Source organism: Ramularia collo-cygni (genome assembly GCF_900074925.1).
Source record: "Ramularia collo-cygni strain URUG2 genome assembly, contig: RCC_scaffold01, whole genome shotgun sequence".
Lineage (NCBI taxonomy): Eukaryota > Fungi > Ascomycota > Dothideomycetes > Mycosphaerellales > Mycosphaerellaceae > Ramularia > Ramularia collo-cygni.
Window position 1 is genome coordinate 274,232 of NW_019716255.1, and position 16,534 is coordinate 290,765.

Consider the following 16,534-nt stretch of genomic DNA (forward strand, 5'->3'; position numbering starts at 1 on the left):
GGGCCGCAATCCGTCAGACATTGTTCGTACAACTTTGTCTGGGGCTTCATAGTGACATAGAAGGGTGCGCCATCGTCACCGAGGACGTAAAAGGATGGCCAAAGTGGACTTTGTTGCAGAGCGGCGGTCAAAGCTTGCTTCAGAGCGGCGATTGTCGAGCCGTCCGCGACTATCGCAATGCCAAAGTTCCAGGTGTCCATGATCTTGGTCCGAATCATTACATTGGTGAAGTCGCTTGCTGGTATGACGGAATCCGACGTCTTTTTCAAAGTCAAAACCATACTCAGCAAGTGCACTGTTTGCTGCTTTCTTAAACGATACCGTGTCGTTGTCTGAACCAATTGCGAGTTGAATGTCGTCTAGAGTCAGCGACGGGCCAGTAATGGAAGACTGATGCGCTGAGTCCCGCCTATCACCCTTCATCTTTTGTTATAGGGCATGGATCTGGCTGCTCAAGCTGGCTTGTACCGTCATCTCATGGGCACTGAGAGTCAGACCCAATTCCTTGCGATACATGTCTCTCACACGCATCGTGGTGATCGAGTCCGCGAAATTCGTCGTTGGAGCTTCTGTGTTCAGGGACGTGGGAGCAATGCCCGTAGCGCGCCACCACACATCCAAGACTGTCTGCTCGACCGATGGTTGCTGTAATGTCGGTCGCAGATGTGACTCACTCTCTTTCTTAGTCGATCCACGGGTTTTTCGAAGGTCTGYCACAAGTTTGCGGAGCACTGACTTCTGAATCTTGCCGCTCATGGTCCGTGGATAGTCCACCAGTCCGAGCTCATGACGTGTGATGATCTCGTCTGGGATGTATAGAATGCCCATCGATGTGCGAACTGCATTCAGAAGCGATCCAGCCGGGTTACCTTCAGCATCATCGACGGGAAGCTTCCTCACGACTGCCACTGGAACTTKACCGGCATAGTCATCGTTGGCGCCCACAACTTGTGCTTCCACGTCTGGGAATTTGTTCAGGACATTCTCAATCGCAGTCGGGGCAATGTTTTCGCCGCCTCGAATGATCATGTCCTTGAACCTTCCCACAGCCGATACCCGGCCGTCAGGCAGCATGACTGCACGATCACCAGTCTTGAACTAGGCACGGCCTGCCTGGTCTGTATAAAAGCTTTCCGCACTAACATTGTTGAGATAACCTGCGATTACTCCGGGTCCACTTTCATGGATCTCGCCAGGCTCTCCTCGTGGAAGAGGCCCAGTTGAGTCTGGTGCACAGATGCGTCTGTGTGCTCCCGGAGAAGATTTGCCTGAAATGGTATCTTCTCCCACAATGAGCCTCTCGGGATCTGATAATGGACCATTCCAGACTGGACTACCCTCAGTCATGCCGAAGCCTGTCGAAACGGCCTCAGCACCGAGTGTCTGGACGACCTGGCGCAGATGCTGAGGCGTGATAGAAGCTCCCGCAAGGCAAACATCCTTCAGTGAGGTGAATCGAAGGTCGTCGTCCATGGCATATTCAACCAAGCTGTGAAGAGCAGTCGGCACTAGACATGTATGAGTACAGGAATAATCTTTGAGTGCCTTGGCCATTTACTTGCTGCCAAAAAGAAGTAGATGGATATACGACGGCACCGCCAGTGCAAAAGAAATGGAGCACGTAGAAGTAACCCTTGGCGTGGTCGGTTGGGAGCATTGCGCAGAATTTATCGCCAGGTGAATGTCMTCCAAGCTCCAAATTCTTCGTGAATGCATTGAGAGTCAGATCGGTGTGAGGGCATGCCTTTGAAATCGAGGTGGTACCGCTGATGAACAGCATTGTGACAATGCCTTGGAGCGGAGTGAGTTCTTCAATTCTATTCCCCGGACTGGTAGATGTTACTCCATCTGTCTCTTGAGTTGCAAAGCAATCGACCAATCTGGTCCATCCTTTTTGATCAACGTCACCGGCTGATATTTTGAGAAACTTGCCGTCCCTACTATATTCGATCCCAATGAGAAGAGGAATTGAAGACCGAACATGCCTTTCAGCGTAGTCTGATCTTGTGAATCCTGTAGTACACCTTGACCAGCTGTCCACGGGCTCTCACATACGCTGGCCCTGCTTTTTTGGGGCTGCAGGAGCATGTGGCAGACTTGCAGGGGATAAGGCGCTGCATTGCAGCTGGTGGTGTCGGATAGGGAGAGTGGAGAACCAAAGGGAAGGCTGCCCATTCTGTGCGCTGACTCAGTGACGTTTCTCAATGTGCAAAGTCGTGGGAGGAGAAGAGGTTAGGTTTATGTGTAACGACCTTCCTTTGAATACATTTCGCTTGCTCGAGCCGAGAACTCATTCTCCTCTCATGTCTTGCAATGAGAAAGGCGGTATGCGGCATGGGATCTTACACCGTTATTGCCACCTTAGTCATCTTCGTAGGCATCGCTCATTCACTTTTCATTCACTCCCTTGAGCGCCTCCTCCCTTTCTTTCTACATTCTCATCCGCTCGACAGTTTCTTCTGCTGCGTTCGATACTTGAAGCACCACTCGTCCAATATATCATTGACATGATCAAGGCAGAACTCTCCACGCGAATCAAGCTGAGACGTAAGGCAGATACGCGTCAAATCGGACTCTTTCGGATGACCAATTCCCTCTGTACAAAAGACCTCCTGGCCCGGACGATCAGTCAGAGTCGAAGTCGTTTCGCCCTGAAAATGGATGTTGYAGTCCCAGAAGCTCACGAACGGTCCAAACTCTTCTTCTACACCATCCTCGCCAGCTATATCGCTCTCAATGTCCTTGTCCTCGAGAAGGTACAAGTGATGTTCGATGCTGCAAGGTACTTCAGGCCACAAATCATCCTGACCGCCAAAGACGTCTTCCAAAGTTCTGATCTTGCTACTCCTCCAAAAGCCGTAACCGGGTGCATCCGCGGTCAACGACTCTCGCGGAGGTTTATATATGCCATGGTGATGAGGATTCGCCGATCGCTCGYCCAACAGCATGAATGTGTATTTTGTATCCGAACCCCAGCGCCTGCCGTCTCGCGCATTGCTATTCCAGCCAAAGACTCTTACAAGTATGCCGTGCAGATGGTGGAAAGTGATCGTCTTCGGGACACGTATCGTGTTCGACTGATTATTTTCTCGCGTGTGTCGTGGATGAAGCCCATATTCTTCATATCGATTCTGAGTAACCAGCCTGGTTCCTTCAATGGTGTCATCGCTGCTAGTTTCCTTGCACTCATCTTTCGAGGCTTGGGCGTTGTTTTCTTGATTCTACCCTCTTGGACATCGTTTAGAGTTGGTACGTGGGGACGGACGCTTGCCATTGTATCAGTGTCGCGTTTCAACGCCAATTCGACGGAAAGTGCTGTCTGAAATGAGTAGGTAGTGAAGGTGTTGTTTACGCAGTCAAGGGGCTGGGTAGTGATCTTGGAAAAAAAGGCTATCTGGAGATCATCACCATTTGTATGTACCAAAGTCTCAAAACTCATTTCCCAAACTTCACGTCATTCGCACAGTGTTCGTCACACTACTTGCAACGCAGAATGTATCTACGCTTGGTATAGATGGATCTATGCCACTGTGTTGGCGTCGATGGGATAGGTAACTTATGCAAACTCCATCGAGATATCACCGAACCAACACGATGCTTCGGAGCATTAAATTGCAGCAGAGGGAACGATTGAAGCTTCTTGACGACATGGCTGTCATGTTGGAGAGGATCTGACACGCTCCTGTTGTTGTCTYCAACGTCGTCAAGAATTCGTACGACGTCAGAGATACATCGTGGTGTTGATCCAATCAAGCCAGCAGGGCTGACCAATGTTCCCAACTGCATACCACCGGGAACTTCGCAACACAAGCCGGTACTCGATGTGGTATAGTGCTTACACAGACATGTCCATCGTTTGAGTCATAAAATTACAGGATGATCAATCAAGAAGATATGTATATTCGTGAGCTCTTCAATCATAAATCTCCATCCCAACACCCAAACGATATTCTCCCACGACCACTCCCATCATGAGCCACATCACACCCCAACTAGATGCCATCTTCCAAGGCTTCACCAAGAATGCCCCAGAAACCATCCAAACCCCAATAAACGCTGCCCGAGCCGAACTCATCAACTTCGACACCTCCGAAACCATCAAGATAGGAGACAAGCTCCCCTCATTCAGCCTCCAGAATGCCCTCGGCGAACTCCAAACCAGCACAACCCTCCTAAACAAAGGTCCCTTAATTCTAACCTTCTACCGCGGAGAATGGTGTCCTTTCTGTAACATCGCCCTTTCAGGATTCCAAAAACACTTGTCCGCATTCACGGCCAAAAACGTGACTCTCGTGGCCATCACCCCTGAACTCCCTAATGGAACGCTCAGCATGACGGAGAAGCACGAATTGGAATTCCCCGTTCTTACAGACTTGCATAATGCATATGCGAGGAAGTTGGGGATTGTGTGGAGGCAGCCTGAGAGTTTACGGCCTGTGTTTGAGACTTTTGGACATGATTTGCCAAGGAGGAATGGTGATGATTCGTTTGAGTTGCCGCTTCCTGCTACGATGCTGGTGGATGGAGAGGGTGTTGTGAGGAATTTGTATCTTGAGCCGGATTATGTTAAGCGTGTTGAGCCGTTGACTGTGCTGGACTGGATTGATGAACTGTGAGAATGAATGACGTGCAACTTATAGAACTAAGCTTGCTTGTCAGCATGAAATTCAGCGTCGTCGATTTATCAGTTGCAACGACTGCGAACAACCTCCAGCAACTCCTCCAACGCCTTACGATCCTCCTCCTCACAATCCGGAACATCCGGTCTATCACCATCATCCCAACATCCGTCATACTCCCATTCCAGAACATCCTCCCCATTGTCTCCTCGCTTCCACTGTTCTCTAGGTTCAATCCATTGACTCGGTCCAGTTCCTGCACAAACCACCCATCAGCACAAAGACCTCTTCGCGAACAGCAATACGACATACCTCCATGAAAAGCCACATATCTCCCCCCAACAATCTCACACCCAAGCAAATGTCTACTCCTCATAGGCCCCTCATCCTCATCCCAACCCCCATGCCCCATACGAAATTCCCTCAAATTCATCAACCCCCTCTTCATCCTCTCCAAATACATATACCACCGTCCCTCATAACTCCAACTCTCCTCCGCCTCCCACTCCCTCTCAAAAGCCTCGACCCCCTTCGCCCGTCTCCCATCCAAAAATCCACAAAGCATAGTACAATAATGCAAAATCGGACAATCATCCAAACTCAAAGCCTTGAGCGTCTGTCCATGCTTCAGAATCCACTCCAACTGCTCATCAAAAGCAAACGAATAATTTCCCAAAGCCAACCTCTCCAACTGCGGAAACACCACCTCGGTAATGCCACAAGCCGGAAAATATCCCCAATAAGTATCCGCATACAACGTCAGACTCGTCAAGTGACCCTGCACAGGCTTCAACCATCCCTCCACGAATCCCCCTCCTCCACCAAAGAAGGAGTGCAGTTCTTCTTTATTAATACTATTCTCCGGAGCCGCTTCATCCTGCTCGGTAGCAATTTGCAATTCCAACTCCCTCAACCCCCTCATCAGTCTCTCGAATCCCTCCGACCGTAAAGTTTTCTCAACAAGCACATTTTGCAAATTCACAATCCCCAACTTCCTAATCCTGACCCCCGAATCATCATCATCATCAGACTTGCCTGAAGATGAAGAAGATGATGATAATCCCCTCAAAATCATCCTCAAAACACAATCCCGAAACTCCCACCCCTCCCACTCCTCAACCTCCTTCCCCCACCCAAACCCCTCATCCCCAAACCCAACCTTCTCAGGCCCAGCAACATTCCCCCCAAACCCAACTTCCACCTCCTTCACATTCAAAAACTTGCCCAAGAACCCCTCACAACAAATTTTATATCCCGTAGGGAACTCCACGATATCTTCAGCATCTTCATCATCTTTATGAAACCATCTGACCACCTCCTCCTCCTTCTCCTCCACTTCCTCCTCCTCCTCCTTCTCCTCCTCATCCTCCTCATCCTCACCATTATTATCATCATCATCACGATCCCTCTCATCCTCMTCAACATCCTGCCTAACAACCACCCTCTGAACAACCCCCCTCAACCTCTCATCACCCATCACCTCAAGACATTTCCCCGCGCTGGCCTTCGTAGGGAGGAGTACAACTTCTCGAAACAAATTCTTCGTGGCTGAAGATAGGAGACTGCGATGCGTGAGACGGAGAGATCGGAGGTCGGCGATGGAGGAGTGTTGCCAGCATAGATCTAGGAGTTCTTCGGGGAGGGTGTGGAGTGTGGCGGTCATGCTGGATTTGCTTTGCTTTAGTTTGTAATAGAGGTTTTGGAGAAGAGAGAGAGAGAGAGAGAGAGAGAGAGAGAGAGAGAGATGTTGGGTGAGGAGAAAAGGGAAGGGAAAAGGGAAGGGAAATAATAATGTGGCTTGCTTGCCTTGAAGGATTCCCATCCGAATCCCACTTGCTGCCTACTCTGCCTAGAATCTTCTGCTCCACCTACGCCATTGACTCCTATTCCACAAGTATTCATCTCCACATGTCCCTCGTGTGTCTCAAGGAAATGCCCTACATTGCACGAGTGCAAGATACGTATCATCAGGCAAAGAGAAGGTGGAAAGTCAGGTGGGAAAAAAAAGACATGAGAGGGCTCCCCTCTCGGACGGTCAAGGATTTGTACGTACGGGATAACATTGCCTTTTCAAGCCAAGTGAAAATCATGCCCCGGATTTCACCTCGACCTCACCTCTCTTTTTTTCCACGCTGTACTGCTCCTTTGAGACTGCACCTCTCATTTGAGAAACGAATAACAATCTTTCAAGAAATTGCATCTCGAGCGACTTGCCTCACGAGGACAGTGATCTGAGCTAAGCACCCCTCAAAGCGACGGGAAATTTAATGCTGAAATGGATGACATCAATCCAACTCATACCAGCCCAGTCCAGCGTCCTTGGCGATTTTCATGACAACATGTAATCGCAAGAACAACAAGAGGGCGATATGCTCCACCGTAACGACGCTTCCTTGCACGTTCTCCGGCACCGTTCCACGCTTGAGCAGCAACGTCACAATCTTCTTCTCGGTGGCTTGGGGCATTTGGCGGAGTCGCGCGACCAGTTCCAGATTGTTACGCAGATTCGCTTCGAGACTGGCGTTCAATTCTTCCCGACCTAGTGCAAGGCGATGTTGCGTAGGCAGATCGGGCATCTCCGGCGAAAACGGTGGGAGCGTAGTTAGCCTCCAGGCCGAGTTCCATGAATGCTCTCCCATATATATCTCCGCTAGGGATCTAGGCGCGTGCTCACCTGATTAGATGTTAGCATCGAGATCTCGTGGCTGGCCAGTTTGGGGGATTTTTTTAGCCTACCCTGTGCAGGTGGAGGCCGCCACTCCTCGGAATGTCGGTCGACCATTCTGAGGATACTTGCTATGGCATCGTCGGCTGAGCTCACCCCAGTGGGGACACCCTAATCCATCACATCAGAACGCAATTGGAGCCGTGTAGGTTCTGGACCTGGAGAAAAAAAAGAACCTGCTGGTGTAAGACCTACAGAATTTGAAGGACCTGCTGACGGACCTGCTGACGGACCTGCTGACGGACCTGCTGATGATGGGCCCTACCCACTCTGTCTGTCCCCATCAGCTGTCCTTTGGGGCTCGGGCCAGGAAGTTCCATCAAATCCCAGCTGCGACGCCGAAGCTCCCGGGGTAGGATGCGAATGGGAGGCTTGTGGTGGCAGAATTGGACCTGCTGGATACTATCTATTGGTCCTCCAATTGAATAAAGTACCACGGCCTCGCCTGGTATCGTCTCCCTTGCCACGACCAGTGCTTGGGCGGTCGATTCCACCGACGAGGTTGGCCGGATATCCCCATTCTGGGCCTGGTTGGGTTCCTGATTCGTCCCATTTGGTGGTGACTGGGTCAAATTGGATGGGATTGTCCCTGTCGATTGGCATGCGTTCTCTCTTGATTCCACCTCTTCTGGAAGCACCGGCACGATATGCAGCAGTACGAGCAGCGTATGGCCTGTAGGAATTCGTCGGCTCCTTGGATTCCATGGAAAAGACTGGGGCGTTGGGCCTCAACGCTGAAGTGAAGGATAGTCCCGAATCGCGTTTGGGTTTATCTGATGGTGGATCTGCTGCTGTATCACCTTGATTGCCAATTTTTTCGCCAGCTTCCTTTCCAATGGGAGGAGACGAGTTGGATCCCGAAGAATCTTGCTGTCTTTCCGGGCCGGGTCTCGCTGGATATAAGCCTCTTCCATAGATTCTTCTTGCCCTACCCCATCTGTGGTAGTCGCGGCCACCATACCTGCCATGTCTCATGGTGTTCGGCCTCGGGATTCCGCCGACGTGTATTGGATATTGATATTGATACGAATGTCGATGTCGATGTCGATATCGATGGCGATGTGGATATGAAACGGAGGCGAGTGTTGTGGTGAGTGGAAAAGAAAGAAGGATGAGGAAGAAGAAGAAGAAGATTCCCATGACGTCCCCGCCACCACGACTTCCGCCCATGCTGCGACTTCCGCCCATCCCGCGACTTCCGCCGGACCCTCCCATCCCATCCCGTCGCGGCTTCCGCCGATTTTACCACAAGTCCCGCATCGCACCTACTCCGGTAGAACTGGTCGTGAAGGTTAATATAAACCGAGAATTCTGAACATCTCACCAAAAAGTGTAAAACGCATGGATGATCTCGACCACTTCCCTTCTTAGGGTTTCTTGTGAGAGGGCTAAAGGGGCAATAGAAGCCACCGAAAGGTGGTCTTCTTTTGCTTTTGGTTTGTGTGTTYCATTGGATTGTTTTTGATGCGGTCGCGCGTTCAACACCCCGTCTGTTGGATTGAATGTGGCTGCTTTCTTTTTGCCGTTTTGTTGGCTGCGCGTTCTGTCCACCTCGGGCTTCTTCCGCACACGACGGACGCAATGCGCCTGCCAACTTGCAAACACGCTGAGACCTGCCTTCCAGCCTTGAATAAATAGAGAGAGGAGGGAGGCAGCGACCGTTCACTCACTGCATGCATGTCCATTCTCTCCAGCAGGTCAGCAATGCCATCACAACAGACATACGAATCCACATCATAACACTCCCATCAACATTTCAATCCCCAGACAGCAGCCCGGCACTCGAGAGTGCAATATGAACAATGCCATCACAACTAACGAGCAACGACGACGACACGACATATTTCCTCCCGCCAATGCCTCCATTTCCCCGTCACTCAACCCAGGAGTACCTACAGGCAGGCAAGACTGGCTATCTTTGACTCCAACCATGTTCATCAACTGGACCTTCATGTCGGAACGGCGCGGTGGCTTCATCTTGCCCATGAATGTCACGTATTCCAAATTCAAGCTCATATTCTTCATCCTCAAAGGAGAAGATATGCTGGTCTGGTCGTCGCCCGATCGAGGAGGACAGACGATTCCTTATTCGAGCTTTGCRGTCCTTCAACACCCCGAACTGGGCGATCTACAGAGATTCGAAGTCCTGCCGCMCCAAGCCAGCGCGGAACCCCTCCGCGATCGCATCCGAGGAGTGCTGCATACATTGACTCCGGAGCCCGCCATTCGCAACGCGGTCATGCTACAAGAGCTGGATCCCGAAACTTGGCCCTATGTCCGCCGCATACTGCGGGAACCGGATCTAGGAAGCGAGTTTCAAAATTGGGAATGTGAGATGGAACTTTCCATCATCCTCTCCGTGCAGGACCTCTCGGTGGGTAACGGCCCACGTTATAAATGGTGGACACAGTATCGATTTGGAGCTGTGACGGACTGGGGGCAGATAGTATTGGGCACTACAAATGCACATATCAAGAAAATGTTCCTGGAGCATCAGAGACTTTGGGCCGCATATCTGCAAGGGTTGACGGAGAGGAGGCGGCAAGTTCAAGTCTAGGTACATAGCCGAAGAGGTGCACTACCCGAAGATCCGCATCACATCATCCGAGGGCGCACCCGGCTGACAGGGAAGCCCGAAGCTCGAATCTTGATACGATATGCATAGTAGGGTAGAAGATGCTTGCGCGAGAATGCCGCGATGATGCGGGGCGATATTATCCATGGAGGTGGAGACGATCAGTCAGGATATGATGAGATTCCTCCGACGCTAGGTCTATACAAAAGGAATCCCAAGTCTTGTAGATGACATCCTCCCAACTTCTTCCCAACTCATCAATCCCACTCCATCATTTCCTGTCTTGTACCCAAAAACATCCCATCATGCTCGGCAAAGTAGCTTTCGAAGAGGCCTTTGCCCTTCCCCGTAAGCCTCATCAAACAACAACATCAACAAGATATACTTGGCCACAAACCTGACACCTCTCCCAGGCAACGCCGAAAAGACCGAATGGTGGGCCTCCCTCTTCGCCGTCGACGCGGCCAAACACACGCAAGAAATCAACGACATCAACAAACTCCGCATCCAAAAAATGGACCAATACGGAGTCGGCTATAAAATCTTATCCTACACCGCTCCGGGCGTACAGGATGTGTGGAAGCAAAGTGAAGCGGATGCTTTGGCGAGGGAAGTTAATGATCATGTTGCGAGGGAGATTAAAGGGTTTGAGACGCGGTTGGGGGCTTTTGCGTGAGTTTGATCGATCTATTTATCGTTTGGTTTGTTTTTGGGAGGATGAATGACTGACGGATGGTTGTTGGGTGCAGGACATTATCGATGCATGATCCACATGTCGCAGCCGAGGAATTGAAGAGATGTGTTAAGGAATTGGGATTCAAGGGAGCTTTGGTCAATGATACGCAGCGGAATGACGAGTCTGGGGATTCGTAAGTTCCCTCCCTTCACAAAAGTCATATACATCCAACTGACATGGAATTTCTCCAGGATGATCTTCTACGACCACCCATCCTGGGATCCCTTCTGGTCCACAGTCCAAGACCTCGACGTACCCTTCTACCTGCACCCCCGCAACCCCACAGGAGTATTCCACGAAAAACTCTGGGCGCCTCGAAAATGGCTCATCGGACCCCCCTTATCCTTCGCCCAGGGAGTAAGTCTCCATCTCCTAGGAATGGTAACCAACGGTCTCTTCGACCGTTTCCCTCGCCTACAAATCGTCATCGGACACCTAGGCGAACATCTCCCCTTTGATCTCTGGCGAATCAATCACTGGTTTGAAGACGTTAAGAAACCTTTAGGTCTAGATTGTAAGAGGACTATAAGGGAGTACTTCGCGGAGAATATTTGGATCACGACTAGTGGACATTTCTCCACGCCTACTTTGGAGTATTGTATAAGGGAAATTGGAGCCGAGAGGATTTTATTTAGTATTGATTATCCGTTTGAGAAATTTGAGGATGCGTGTGAGTGGTTTGATGGGGTGGAATTGGATGGTGTGGAGACGGTGAGGATGATTGGGAGGGAGAATGCGAAGAAGTTGTTCAAGTTGGGCGGGTTCAAGGATGAGAATGCTTGAGATTTGGAGATGTTTGGAGATGTTACTCGGATATTGAATCAACGGGACGAGTTAGATGGAGTGGGATTGTGATGGAATCTCCATAAATGTTTGAGAAGAGAGTAGAGAGATGGTCGCTCTGGCCATACTATCATCTCAAACACCTGCTCTCCACGTCTACAATCACCAGATATCAACAATGTGAAAGGTATGATTGTCTCTCTTTCATTCCTCGCAAATGGGCATCTACGTCTCTACGTCGGCATCAATCATACGGATCATCCATCATGACACGCCATTCTGCTCTCACACCGATGCAAATCCCTTGGTTCCTTTCAAGCCAAAACTTTCCCCAAATGTTCAGCTGCCTCTTCATGACGCACCCATCTTCTCCGCCGTAGCCATCAACGAACCTACAAAGGTCACGAGCAACCTCGTCCGTCCCGTGACGATATCCTCCGGTACCACATAAATGGTCGCACCCATCTTCCGCGCAATTGAAATGGCCAACTTGGCATTTGCGTAGCGCTCCTCATCAGTCTTGCCCGGTGCAACCAAATCATAGTCCACATAGCTCGACTTCATCCCATTCAGCACATCCAGCAAGAATACACCGCTTGCAATGGATTGATCCTTGAAGCTTCGTACACTTCCCGATCGGCCGCCCTTGGCAACAGTCTGGTTCGCCCACTGTACCATGTCCGCGTCGGTGATTTCGCGTTTCCCGAGACGCTGTGCGAGGGAGGAGAGGGTATTGGTTATGTCCTTTCGCATCAACTGCCAGACCATTCCAAGAACCAAAGTGCGTTGTCCATCAGTGATGTCTGCACCTTGGATACCGACCAGGGAGAAGCGGTTCTGCTTTCCAATCTCGACGGCGTAGTTTGTGTTCTCGACAGCCTTGAATCTACTCATCCCAGATTTGATAGTCAAGTATGCTTCGTCTTCATCCTGGGAAACGGGAGTTACAGCATTCGCAGGAGGCTTGTTGGCATGACGCCAGTTGACACTTCCTGGAATGACCTTGTCGTAAGCCTGCAGCAGAATGATGCCATCTTTGAGGTCGTCGAAGAATGAAGATACGCTGGGTTGCACATTCATGCTGTTGAGCCATAGAGTGAAGACACGAGCTTCTCTCTCACCCTCTGCATCAAAGTCTTCAATCTCCGCCTTTTCTTCTTCCGTGATGGGGTCCAAACCGGGATGGTTGTTGAAGAGATTGGCAACAAAAGCAAGGTTGAGCTTTGGGTTACCAGCGACAAGGGATTGAGGAGTCAAGAACTTCCGGCATGGTGGGTCGAGGCGGTCGGCGTTTTGAAGGACTTGCTCAGCGCGAGAGTGGAGATCTGAAGTTTGAAGTGGAGAGCGCGAGCAGATTGAAGGAGCGAGCTGGGAGAGTAGGACCGTGTAGTTCTCACCGTCGTGTACATCCTTGGAGAAGTTCTGGACTCGACGCTGCCACCCAGCGTTCTTCAGATGGTAGTTGAACCAGCGGAGGAGAATCTGCTCTGGGGGAAGGCGGAGGAACTGTTCCAGAGTCTCACCATCTTCTAGCAGACGATACAGCTCCGGATGAAGTTTAATGTCAATCTTTCCGAGCAATCCCCGGCGGATGATCTGCCAGATCAAACCAAGAATAAGATGCTCGCGAACTTCAATAATGTCTCCCKCGCCGATGTTCACCACCGAACAGCCAATACCCTTGCTGGATTCAATGACAATGTTGTTGTTTTCGGTCATGTGGAAGGCGTTGAGTTTCTTGATCTTCTTGCCTTCTCGGTTGAGAACACGCTCATCAATGGTGTCGGGCACACTGTCGTTGATGAGTTTGGCCAGAACCAGACCATCACGGCAGGAATCGAACATTTCAAAGGTGTCGAGCGGGAAGGGGAGGAGATGACCAATGTCAGCATCGCCCGCCAGAACGGCATTGATGTGCGAGGTGAAGGCAGTACGCTCGTCCTCGTTGATGGTATGCTGGGATGAAGCCGTGGATCCTCCCACGGTGATCCGTCCTGGCTTGGCCGTCACTCCCCCGCCGAGACTACCCTTGCTGGCGTGGGATGGGGTGGTATGCTGTCCACTGGCTTGCGCTGCCACGGGTTTCTGAGCATTGCTGAAGCCGCGCGACCGCTGCTGGGCCGGACTACTCTCCCGCAAACGAGCAATCAAATCGACGTAATCATCCAGTTCCACCCGTCGTGAGCTGTCCAGCTCGACCTCTTTCAGTGCCTGCCGGACGACATCGTATGGCTGTCGCTCGGTGCCGCTGGCCGACTTGATCGCCGTCGCTTCGTCCACGTAGCCCTTGTCGTCGACATCCAGTCGGCGGAATTGATCGGAGAGGGAGCCCAGATCTTGCTGAAGCTGCGGGTATTTCCTGACCGGCACGTATTAGCTGGATKCAAGAGTGCAAGAATGAGGTGGATGGCCCGCGTCTTCTTACCGTTGCAGCTTGAGGACGTTCATTGTGGGGTATGGATGGTGTTTTGGTGATGACAGAAGGGAGAAGGGGAGAAATGTGCCAGTGCACGTCTAGTTCATGCAAGATGGTGTTTCGAATGGTGGTGCCTGAATATGTTTGCGCGGACCATTGCGCAGCGCAGCCCAACCCAACGCATCGGAAACAAAGATGACATCGCTGCCGCTTGCCCCACCATTCACAAAAATGGAACATCCGACACCGCCACTACTGCGCCACAATCTCGGCATCAACTTCACCCGAACCTCCGACCTCCCGCTGTCTACTCCCTCTCAAACAAGAGGCATTCCATCATTTCTCACTCGATCGAATACTATCAAGACAGAATGTGCCGATGAGATGTGGTGTGGTGTGAGACAAACACTCCAACGGCATAGTATGACCGCCATTTCCACGGCGTCTCTTTGCATCCGGACTTGTTCAGACCCATAAAGAGCTCTCGAGCATCCTCTGGCTCTGGTAAGATACTCTTGCTGCGTGGCAATCCCGAGGGAATCACGGCGCGGAGCAGCCATCAAGAATACTCGCCAATGGAAAGAGACGCCGTGGGCGATGGACWCCATTCCTATTCCTTCCGCCAGTGGAGTGGAGCTGGTGCGCTTGAACTTTCAAGCGTTCAGCCTTACGTTCTTTCACTCGTTCATCCCACTCATTTCCTTCAAGCACGACTCCCACGATGCGTCTACTGCATACACACACCCTCCAATTCAGTGAACATGTGTCTCCGTACGAAGCGCCTGGCTATATCATCGCATCTCATCGCTGGCTCGACGATGAGGTCAGCTATCAGGAGTTCGTCAAGAATCGCACCAATACAGATCCCACGAAGCAGAGAAAGGCCGGCATGGACAAGGTCCTACGATTTTGCGAATACATCAATCAGTGGAGATCGCAGCCGCCAGGAACAAACATTCCGCATTACATCTGGATTGACACGATTTGCATTAACAAAGATAGCTCCGCCGAGTTACAGGARGCCATCACCTCCATGTTTGAGTGGTATGCGCAGGCGTGGTGCTGTCTGGTTTGGATGCACGATGTAAGCGTTGACGCGGCACCGCTTGATGTGTTAAAATCCTTCTGCGTCAGTGTTTGGTTTACTCGTGGTATGGTGGAAAGCTGTGACGGTACATGCAAAGCCTCTGACTGTTTGACCTAGGTTGGACCTTGCAGGAACTCCTGGCGCCCAAGACTGTCATCTTTCTGGATGAACAATGGCGGCATCTGGGCCACAAGTCTTCTACTGTGGGATTAATGGAGCCGGACTCGCAAGCGCCCATTCCTTTTGGGCGTCTGGGTTGGCCGCTTAATAAATGGATCTCAAAGGCTACTGGGATTGACAAACGTATTCTTTGGGACTACCGCAATGCTGGAAATACGAGCATTGAGGAACGCCAATCATGGATGAACAAACGTCAAACAACAAGACGTGAGGACCGGGCATACTGTATGCTCGGCATCTGTGAGATCTTCATGCCCCTCAACTATGGCGAAGGATCCAACGCAGATAAAAGATTGGAGAGGAAGATCTTGAAGAAAGGTGCGCAGGCTCACCGACAGCCACTGTCACCGATTGAAACGTCACAACAACTCCCAGCGACCGTCTTTCGTTGGCAGCCTCCGAATGTTACAAAGAACAATTCAGCTCCACAAATTGCTTCTGAAATCACCATGAGCTTAGAAGGACCACAAGTTCTCATGCTCCTCGACTTCTGGCTTTCACAGCCTGGGCAAACCGAATTCCAGGCAAGCAACTGGGCGAAAAATTTGCAACAATTCGAAGACCTCAAAAAGTACATCCAACAAGACAGGATGCGACGATTCGAGCTGAAAATACCGCGTTCTGGCGAGATAGCTGGATCCTACATCACGAAACGCGAGCCCAACGGAGCAATGCTTCCAATCCCTGGCACCGCGGAGTGGGAAAAGATGATCTTCCAAGCCCTCGCCAACTTCTTCCAGGGATCTGACGAGAGCACTATTGGAGAACCTGGTCAAGAACGCCGCATTGCAGCAGAGCAACTCGTTCCTACTCCCGATCAACTAGAACTTCTCAAACACGTGGTCGCAGGAGATCCCGCGAAAAGATACTCCCTTCGCGTAGAGAACCCACTCGAGGGGGAGGGCGAATTGAGCAAACTTTTCATCTACCTACGTTGCAGCGAACCAGATCCGACACGCCTGAAGCTGATTTCTGACTTACTCTTTAGTGTAATCGAGAGCGTTGATCGCATGGGATCGGTCGACATGGCGAGCATATTGAACCAGCGCGACTTCCAACGGAACAATATCACATTCGCGGAACTCATCCATTGTTTGCGAAATAGTTCGGTATATCTATACAACGTCCGCCCTCGCTTACCACAACATGGCGACGATTCTCCTGGACAGTTTCATATAGGGTTTCAAACCAGACGCTCTTACGATTTGGATGATACTCCTCGACTCCACGACGATGGTGTCAAGACTGCTAAATCGGATCCTTCGACGTGGGAATTCTGGGGTGGAGAACAGAAGTCCAAAAGCAGCAAGAATAAAAAGTAGATTGAGAGGCCTTCACATATGATTACCACTGCAGACAGGAACACGTCAAGGGCATGGAGAAAGCAGGGTAATATGTATGGCCTTGGACTTG

The 16,534-nt window shown here is 50.9% G+C and overlaps 8 protein-coding genes; 4 read left to right on the forward strand and 4 right to left on the reverse strand.

Moving 5' to 3' along the window:
- Nucleotides 1-429: 429 nt before the first annotated feature.
- On the reverse strand, nt 430-1,074 carry RCC_00106 (uncharacterized protein; the record flags this gene model as incomplete). Its single annotated transcript, XM_023765263.1, has 1 exon — nt 430-1,074. The coding sequence occupies one exon, from the start codon at nt 1,072-1,074 to the stop codon at nt 430-432; it is 645 nt and encodes a 214-aa protein (XP_023621031.1).
- Nucleotides 1,075-3,971: 2,897 nt separating this feature from the next.
- On the forward strand, nt 3,972-4,616 carry RCC_00107 (uncharacterized protein; the record flags this gene model as incomplete). Its single annotated transcript, XM_023765264.1, has 1 exon — nt 3,972-4,616. The coding sequence occupies one exon, from the start codon at nt 3,972-3,974 to the stop codon at nt 4,614-4,616; it is 645 nt and encodes a 214-aa protein (XP_023621032.1).
- Nucleotides 4,617-4,684: 68 nt separating this feature from the next.
- RCC_00108 (uncharacterized protein) lies at nt 4,685-6,282 on the reverse strand (the record flags this gene model as incomplete). XM_023765265.1 has 2 exons in its annotated part: nt 4,685-4,875; nt 4,932-6,282. The coding sequence occupies 2 exons, from the start codon at nt 6,280-6,282 to the stop codon at nt 4,685-4,687; spliced, it is 1,542 nt and encodes a 513-aa protein (XP_023621033.1).
- A 622-nt stretch (nt 6,283-6,904) lies between these two features.
- On the reverse strand, nt 6,905-7,401 carry RCC_00109 (uncharacterized protein; the record flags this gene model as incomplete). XM_023765266.1 has 2 exons in its annotated part: nt 6,905-7,293; nt 7,356-7,401. The coding sequence occupies 2 exons, from the start codon at nt 7,399-7,401 to the stop codon at nt 6,905-6,907; spliced, it is 435 nt and encodes a 144-aa protein (XP_023621034.1).
- Nucleotides 7,402-9,274: 1,873 nt separating this feature from the next.
- Nucleotides 9,275-9,901, forward strand: RCC_00110 (uncharacterized protein; the record flags this gene model as incomplete). The annotated part of the gene is made up of 1 exon (XM_023765267.1): nt 9,275-9,901. The coding sequence occupies one exon, from the start codon at nt 9,275-9,277 to the stop codon at nt 9,899-9,901; it is 627 nt and encodes a 208-aa protein (XP_023621035.1).
- Nucleotides 9,902-10,224: 323 nt separating this feature from the next.
- On the forward strand, nt 10,225-11,438 carry RCC_00111 (related to 5-carboxyvanillate decarboxylase; the record flags this gene model as incomplete). XM_023765268.1 has 4 exons in its annotated part: nt 10,225-10,267; nt 10,333-10,591; nt 10,669-10,788; nt 10,847-11,438. The coding sequence occupies 4 exons, from the start codon at nt 10,225-10,227 to the stop codon at nt 11,436-11,438; spliced, it is 1,014 nt and encodes a 337-aa protein (XP_023621036.1).
- Nucleotides 11,439-11,789: 351 nt separating this feature from the next.
- Nucleotides 11,790-13,886, reverse strand: RCC_00112 (probable plastin-3; the record flags this gene model as incomplete). XM_023765269.1 has 2 exons in its annotated part: nt 11,790-13,797; nt 13,864-13,886. The coding sequence occupies 2 exons, from the start codon at nt 13,884-13,886 to the stop codon at nt 11,790-11,792; spliced, it is 2,031 nt and encodes a 676-aa protein (XP_023621037.1).
- A 689-nt stretch (nt 13,887-14,575) lies between these two features.
- RCC_00113 (uncharacterized protein) lies at nt 14,576-16,443 on the forward strand (the record flags this gene model as incomplete). XM_023765270.1 has 2 exons in its annotated part: nt 14,576-15,005; nt 15,059-16,443. The coding sequence occupies 2 exons, from the start codon at nt 14,576-14,578 to the stop codon at nt 16,441-16,443; spliced, it is 1,815 nt and encodes a 604-aa protein (XP_023621038.1).
- Nucleotides 16,444-16,534: the final 91 nt, after the last annotated feature.